The sequence below is a fragment of the Crinia signifera genome, chromosome 4, assembly GCF_055691185.1.
Source record: "Crinia signifera chromosome 4, ASM5569118v1, whole genome shotgun sequence".
Taxonomy (NCBI): domain Eukaryota; kingdom Metazoa; phylum Chordata; class Amphibia; order Anura; family Myobatrachidae; genus Crinia; species Crinia signifera.
The window spans coordinates 227,579,515-227,588,176 of NC_139220.1; the positions used below are offsets into that span (position 1 = coordinate 227,579,515).

Sequence of the window (8,662 nt, forward strand, 5' to 3'; positions counted from 1 at the left end):
GCGACCAAAACTGATAGAAATGTGCGGTGTCCATAAGTCAAGTATTGCTTTGCGGAAACCACTCGGTCTTGCGGTAGGCGAACGGAACGCCTAATGACTACAAGCATTAACACCTGAACCCAATACAATCGACTCCTTTACTCATTACTCACTAATAGGACGCTTGTCAGTGCTTTAATTGAAACCATTGCACTTCAATTGCTGTAAGGGTTAATGTGTGCAATGCATGTGTTAGGCATGCTTGTAAGGATATATTGGCATCTAATTGATTCCAATTCCAAATAAACATTTTTGTATGAGGATAGGTAATTGAATAAGTGGGTCATGTGATGTATTGCAGAATAGACATAATAGTGAGTAGTTTTGCGTAAATACACCGCTTCCGGGCGGAAGCACCGCTTGCCATCCGTTTGGATGCGGGATTCCCGTGCATACTCTGTAATACCGTGCAGAATCTGAGTGTTTCCCCTGCACACGCATGGTTTGTATGTCGTCCGTAAACACGCCCTGTTCTTAAAGAGTGAGTCCGTCCGAATGCGGAGGACACGTGGGCGTTTCTACGGACGATGGCCGCACGCGGCAGCACAGCGTGGCGTGCGGACCGCACCGTAAGAATTCGGGAATATCCGCACCGATCAGAATAAGGGCCAAGGACAGGCACCAGTAATAGCATAGCAGTCCCATCAAGTTGCAGGTCCAGAAGGGAAGCTATATAATACATAAGTGCCTCAGAGGGTTATGCGGGTAGAACTTAAATATGATAGGCTTGTCTGAAGAGGTCAGTTTTCAGGGAACACTTGAAAGTTTGGATGCAGGATTTTAAGCAAGTTTTCCAAAAGTAAGAGTCCTGGGAGGTTGCAATATATAAGGTTAGCCATTTTACAGCAATTTACAGCAATGGGATTTTTTTGACATGGGCTAATAATGACAGTAAAAAAGTGCATTCATGAGTGTTTCTTCCTAACTGGCATCTAATAAATCTGTCACATTAAGGCTTTTGCAGATATGTTGAAAGTGAATAAAACATTGAGGAGTTTTAACATTGAAACAAACTTTATAACTGGCGTTGGCATTCTGGCTTTTGTGGAAGCCCTGAAACAAAATAAGACCCTCACAGAGATCAAGATCGCCAATCAGGTAAATGTGTTATCATTTATTTAGCATTGGATGCATGAAATAGCTCAGCTAGAGCTCACATCCTTTTATCTATCTACAGAGACAGCAGCTGGGGACTGCCGTGGAGATGGAGATTGCACAGATGCTGGAAGAGAACACTGCAATTCTTAAATTTGGATATCCGTTTACACAGCAAGGACCAAGGACCAGAGTCGCTGCAGCCATTACAAAGAATAATGACTTGGGTGAGTTTCTAATGGAATACGATTACCAGAAGCGAGGACCCAGTAGTGTAACTGTGGGGGATACCAGATATCATTTGCTACCACAGTATGACCAGCAGATGGCAGGCGTACGATCCAGAGAATTGTCATCTAAGCAGGCCAACAGCAGACAAACACTACAGTGTGTCTAGAAACTAACATTTCTTGTGGTTTCAGTTTTCAGGACCAACGAGAGTTAAGGAACTGTGGGGTAGATTTGTTAAGCTCGGTGAAGTGATAAAGTGTCTGGTTTTTATCACCGGCCAATCAGCTTCTACCTGTCATTTTTCAAACCAAGCCTGGAACTTCACAGGTAGGAGCTGATTGGCCGGCGATAAAAATCAGACATTTTATCACTTCACCGAGCTTGATAAATCTGCCCCTGTACAAGGAATAAACAGTTATACACCTAATAAAAAATGTAAAGACAAATGTTTAAATTAACAAATAAAGCACCAATCTTGTTTATGCACAATATTAACTAGCAAGACCTGGCCATTGGTCAAGTATTTTCATTTAAATATCAGGCATAAACAGGATCAGAAGTGCCAAGTTATACAAGCTGGCTTCGTAAGTAATCCCCAAACTCCACATATATACATTTAGGGGTATTAAATCCCTGGCGCTATTTCTGACAGGGGAAATAGAGGCGGGCGCCAGTTCAATGCAGTCGTTTCCGAACAGCATTGAAAAACGGAACTCGGCAAAACAGATCTGACTTTCAAACCAGGGAATTTTTTAAAAGATATTGCACAGAAAGTGGATAATAAGCGATATCGTTTACTATATTGTTTAGTGTATACACTCAATATCATTAACAATGCACGCTCCTGCGCATCATTAACCACCCCTCCTGTCTACTGAACAAGCAGGTTGCTTTTGGCTATATTGCCAACAACCCGTATGTTCAGCTGGTCAGGTCAACATCACTGAACAATATATAACAGATATTTAGCCACCAGCGGCTGATATTGCTAATTATATCGGCCATGGCCAGGAGCATCTAGTGTGTATGGGGATTAAATGTGCAGACATCCCTCATTCCATACATACATTACAATGAGACAGTAAACATCAAGTGCTCTGCTAGTTATATTTACAACACCATATATGAGGTAACAAAATCTAGCAATGAATGAAAACAAGCCATGTCATTAAATACCACAAGTACTACCATTTGTTATGGAACTGAAGTATACTAGTATTTGCTACAGTGACACATCAGTACAAACAGCGATTGCGTAATACTAGTATAACTGCCAACAGCTGCTCTCTTTTTCCCAGGTCTCTTTGCCTCGGGGCAGGTGCCGCTGTAAACATGTGCAGAACTTTCTGTGCAAACAGTGTACTGCACCATCTAACATAACATACTGTACTGTAGTCATACTGAACCAATAATCCAAGTTATATGAAACTTACGTATTCAGGACCTTATTCTGGTCCATTCGCTCACCCGCAAATTTGCACAGGGGAGCAATGTTTTGGTTCTGCACATGCGCAAACGCATTTATACGCATTTGCAGACACCAGGTGCGAAAGGGAATGACTAACTGCAAATTCGCCATCCCATTCGCACCCAACAGTGCAAGTGTGGGGCGGCGGCGGATAGACACACCCATGGGAACACACAGCGTTCCATGAAAACACTGGGCGTTCCCGGGGAAATGAGGCAGTGACACGGCTGCCGTGGGCGGGCAGCGGGCATCACCGGATATCAGCTGCCCGACCTGTCCTCGCACAGGGGGCATGCAAAACGAAGGCACCTGAGAGTGTCTTAGTTTTGTGTGCACGTTCCACATCATTCCATGGTTGGTGACCATCAAATTATGTTTTCCTCGCCCCCTCGGCTGCGAATGGATGTTTATGCAAAACATCCATTCACAGCCGTGCGGGCGAATTCTCCGTGCGAAGGGGGGCGGGCGGTTTTAAAATCACACGCATCGCTGTGAAGTTCGCAGTGCAGCGTGTGAACCAGAATAAGGTCCTCAGTTTCTATAAATATTGGCATATTAATGTGACATAAAGGATAAAATATATACTGATAATCAACCCAGCACACAGAACATTCTAATGGCAAGTATAGTGATGACATCTGGCACCCTAAATAGGATCAATGCCAAGCATTTAATCCAGATTTCTATGAGTCATCTGCGCATGTTTCTAGATTGTGTCTGTAGGAAAGGGGAACATTCCTACACTGTCAACTTTCCTTTCTAAGCAGGAGATTCAATTAAGCGTGAGTTTCTAATGTAATATGTGGCAGCGTGTAATTAATTAGTCAAGGGTTAAACAGTGCCTGATTATTCAATAGGCTGATTAGACTGCAGCCTAGGGCCCCAGGACTGTGGGGGTGCCTTGCAGATGACAGCCAAGAAATAAAATGAAGGCCTTATTCCATGCTTGTTAGCTAACACCTGTCCTGATACACTGTGGGGTAACGTACTTAATGTGCCTTTATGCACATTGTACTAAAGTGCCAGGTGGGCAGCCTAAAGCTGCGGTTGCTGCTCTCCTCCTGGCTCCTGTTATTAAAAAATAGCCCACACAAAATGTCTGCCTCCTTACAGCAGACACTTTTTGAGGATGCTAGAGGAGGTTAGCAAGAGCCAGCCAGGAGGAGCGCCGGGGGGGGGGACGACGACGACGACGACAACATTTTATAGTTCCGCCACTGCTACATGTGTATTAGCCTATGGCACCTGGAGCCTTTATATAAAGTTCATCTCAGTGACAGTTGTATACAATACAGAGATTATCCAAGTTACCACTATACAATACGGTGAGACTCCCAGTGACTTCCACATAAGACATACAGCAAGCTTTTCCTGTAGGGTAATGAACCCCAGCTCTTACAAGTCTTTCAGAAAAAGAAAAGCTGGGCGTTCTTATGGGCCGTCCCCTCACCTGCACCCCCCGTCCGTCCGTCAGTCCACGCTGGTGGGTGCATACGGGACCGCAAACTAGAAGTTTGCCTTGCCCGTTCGCACCCAGCGTATGCACATGCGCAGAAATGCCATAAGTAATGCAGAAATTCCTATTGACGATAATGCATGAACATTCCCAGTAATATTCTCTGAATGTTACCAAATGTAAATAGAAATATACAAATGATAATCTGAATTCTTTTTATCTTTGCAGTTCGTCAAAGGAGGGTTGAAAGGGAACATCAGTAAAATAACTGATGCTGAAAATACAGATGTCCCTTGTGGATAAGGGGAAAGAGTTTGGAAGACTGCGAACCGCAGGAGTGTCTATTCAGGCATATCAGACTATTTTATATTGCAGATTTCTCCACATTCCAAACCTAAGCCCAGCACTAGAAATGGGAATATTGTGGAAAAATAATTATGTATACAAAATCCTGCACTTGTACTTTTCACATACGTATATCCATTATGTACAGAATTCCTGTGAGATAAAATGCATGATAGCTTCATTTCAGAGGGTCATTTATCGGATGCTGATGTTGCCAAACTTAAGGTGCTGTCATGTGACCACAATTTATTTTTTGGCCTGCCACAGTGTATAGCATTGCCATCTAATATTTTCATATATAAACCATGGGACCATACTGGTTTGTACATACAGAGTGACTTTATATGTTACTTCTAGCCATTGAGCATAGTATATATAGATGCATACTGCACTGAGACTAATGACATTGGCCTAAGCTTACAGTAGAAGTACCATACTGTAAGTGTAGCATACACAACTCATCCTGGTGCATATTTGTAGTATTTAGGGTATAAGAGATACAGTCATCGTAGTATAATTTCCTAGCACTGTAGATTATATAAGCATTTGTTATTCCTGCAGCAAATATGAGAAATTAAGTATGAGGCCTATAATAGACCTTCCTGCAAAAGTATCCTGCAGCACTGCAGTGTTCTGCAATGATTGGCTCACTCTATATTACAGTGGACCTATCAGCAGCATGCAAAGCCACATGGGAAATGAATGAGTTTCTTTTGAATCAGAGGCCAAGTTTAAACTATATTTCTCCATTATCCACAGGGGTTTCCATGTCTTATGTTTACTTTTGTACCAATGCCTTGGCCTCTCCGGATCAGGAACCTCATGTTTCCCAACACATGACATCCACCAGACAGCTGCAGCTCAGATATAGCTTTCCTATCAGAGTGATATCTAGGGTCTGTGAAATTAGCGTTAAGAATGAACATTTCCCTAGGAAACCGAATTTTAATGGGTATGGGTCATTGGATCCACCCATCTTAGGTTGACATTTATTGGGTCAACAAGGTCGATAGGGTTGGAAGGTCGACAGTCAAAAGATCAACATGAGTTTTTCACATTTTTTGTCCCGAATGTTGACATGGACACAGTCAAAGTGTACAGCGTTGCTGCGCTCACCTTGCTTCAAGCACGGTGCCTCGCTACACTCAGCATGCTATTATATTCTCCCTCACACCCTAGCAGATGGTAGGGCATGAAATACTGCATGTCGGCTTGAAAAAAAATTAAAAACTTATGTCGACCTTGCCATTGTCAACCTAATGCTTGTGTCGACCTTTCAACCCTCTTCACCTTAGACATGTCGACCTTCAATGGTCAACCCAATGCATGTTGACCTAATATGGGTCAACCTAATGACCATATACCATTTTAATTAATGGCAGAGTGCAGTTTCCACATTTGTAATTAATTCACCCTACATGTTACTTAACCTCGGGCAGTTTTATCACACTCATTTCTATGGAAGTTATTATTCTGACAGCAATGTTGTGACATAAAAACAGAACTTTTGTTCATCAAACATGATTTTTTTTAATTATTTTAATTGTATAATATTGTTTCTACCTTTTGTATGTTTTAGTATTTGAAATCATTGTTTACATTGGTATACGTGTTTTACACTTTCTAGTAGATAATGTGATCTATAGTGACATCATTGGTAACGTTCATATGTTGCTTAGAATCCATCCGCTTGTCATGTTGGTGCAACATTGGCAAATCAGGCACCGTCATTCATCAGTGACAGGTATCCTAAATAAATGAGGGTCTCACAAAGACTACAAAGCTCTGATATAGCAACATGTAGCAGTCTGTGATATAGCTCGTCCTTTTATATTGTAATGTAATATGTGGCTGCATCTCAGTACTTGGTACTCACTTATTTATGTTTTGTTTACGCTACTACTTATTTTGCATGGGGAAATATAAAACTGTACGCTTTGTTGTGGAATACATTGTATACTGCACCAATAGGGAAAATGACACCCCAGTACAGTATCATACAATAATGTCTGAGATACGATGGTGCTGCTACTTTGCTTTCTGGTTTAAAAGAATATATGTCTTATATAATAAAATGGTATAAATAACACAGACCAGAATCTCCGCTGGAGAGAAGAAAAGACAACTGCAGTGAAGTTAACAGTTTAATTGAGTTTTCTTTTCTTTTAGGGATACAGACTTATAGGTTTCAATTATGCTATTTAAATGGAGGGGAAGTGGGTTCAGATTTACATGGATGCGGGAGTGAACTGCAGAGGGTGAAGTCAGCTAGAGGTGTGAGACCAAGCAGGGGTCTATACATACTGATCTGATCTCACCCCTCTCCGTCCAGCTCTGATATCATGTGACACGCCAGACCCAACCACTGCTTACGCAGTGGAGATCAACCTGGTAGATTAACAGACGTAGAGCAAGGAAGATCCATTTAATAGTATTGAAGTATGCAACATAAAAGTGGTATATTTGAAACTTTACTAAATATATATGATACATACATTTTATATAAACACCTGTATGTGTGTGTAATGTAATATGTATCGATACACGTGTGTTTTATCACATTAAGATCTCAGTCTGTCACAATATTTAAAAAAGTTTGTTGTGGAATTCTATCATTCATAGTTCTAAAACACAGACTACAGTATATTACATTATAAGATGTTGTTACGAACAAGAACGCTTTAATGGAGTGAAAGTGTGGTCACTATTGAGCCCTGGATGTAAATAACCTTTGCCGTGCATTACTAAAGATGGTGGTTTTTTAGAACGGTGCTCAGGAAAGTGGTCTGTTATATGCTGGAAATTAGTTCAACCATTTCATGACTGGGATTAATGTTCCTCAGGAGAGCACCAAGTGAAATCTAAGCACTAGTTCACACAGTTATTTCCCCCCAGACGCTGTTATCTTGAAAATTATTCTTATTTCTTATTAACTATATCTACCTGAATTGTCATTTGTGAACTGTGATGCCAAATAAACAAGCGGAAATGACAATGTTGATCCACCTTGCTTTGTATTTGTAGAGGCAATGTTAATTTTAGATAATATAGGCTCTTATAAATAAAAATGTGTTTTGTTTTTGCCATTGATGTCTTGTCTATAAATTGAAAACAACCTGTAACCTACTGCAATGGAACAGACATTCTATCATCAGTGATTATACTAACAATGTAAACATAGAGATATAGGGCCTAAAGCCGTGTAAACGCGGGGCAATTCGGCCAAGCAATTTGGACTGGATCGTCAAAATCGCCTAGATAGAAGGTAACGATAGTGGTGCATGGCCATCTGATATTGCACAAAGATTATTTAAATGAAAGTGGTGCTACTGGGTAAATCAGGCATGTCCAAACTATGTCCCTCCAGCTGTTGTGAAACTACAAGTCCAACAGCTGGAGGGCCACAGTTTCATACCTCCCAACTTCTGTGCTGATGAAATAGGGACACTCGCGCCGTCCGAAAAGGGGGTGGGGCGTATGCAAATGAGGGTGCTGCTTATGCTAATTAGCCGCTACCTCATTTTCATATGAGAATAGACGCTGTGCGCATGCGCACAGCGTCTATTCGGTACATGTTTCCTAGCACGGCCACAAATCTTGGGCATCGGGGGTAATTTTAGTGGCCTGCGACGCGACCGACGCGATGCCCCCGATTTTTCCATTGAAATGCATTGAAAACAGTGAAAAATCGGGTCGGTCGCGTCGTGTGCACCAAAAAATGCTTAAATGGTCCACCCGCGATGCCCGCGATTTCCCCATAGGGAACAATGTTAAATGCCTCAATTTACCCACGATGACCCGATTTCCCATAGGAAACAATGTTAAATGGATCAATTTACCCAAATCAGCATAGGGAACAATGGTAAATGGGCCAGAAACCCCCAAAAAACCCACAGAGCAGTGGAATGTCCCCCCAAAAGTAGTTGACGCCACCCCGCGATCAACGTGAACCCGAAGCGTGGCGAGCGCAGCGAGCCCGCGAGGGGCGGCGGTACGCGTCCTCCGACCTTTTCATGCCCTACTATCCA

At 42.0% G+C, this 8,662-nt stretch overlaps 1 protein-coding gene across 1 annotated transcript in view; it reads left to right on the top strand.

Annotated features, from left to right (window-relative positions):
• The window catches only part of LOC146075056 (tropomodulin-2-like), a 62,776-nt gene extending 55,052 nt beyond the window's left edge, over positions 1-7,724 (top strand). The window contains exons 8-10 of the mRNA XM_083183904.1: positions 994-1,137; positions 1,217-1,361; positions 4,518-7,724. Of these exons, the coding sequence (XP_083040030.1) occupies positions 994-1,137; positions 1,217-1,361; positions 4,518-4,552 (324 nt within the window). The 3' untranslated portion in view covers positions 4,553-7,724. The remainder of the gene's footprint in view (positions 1-993; positions 1,138-1,216; positions 1,362-4,517) is intronic.
• Positions 7,725-8,662: the final 938 nt, after the last annotated feature.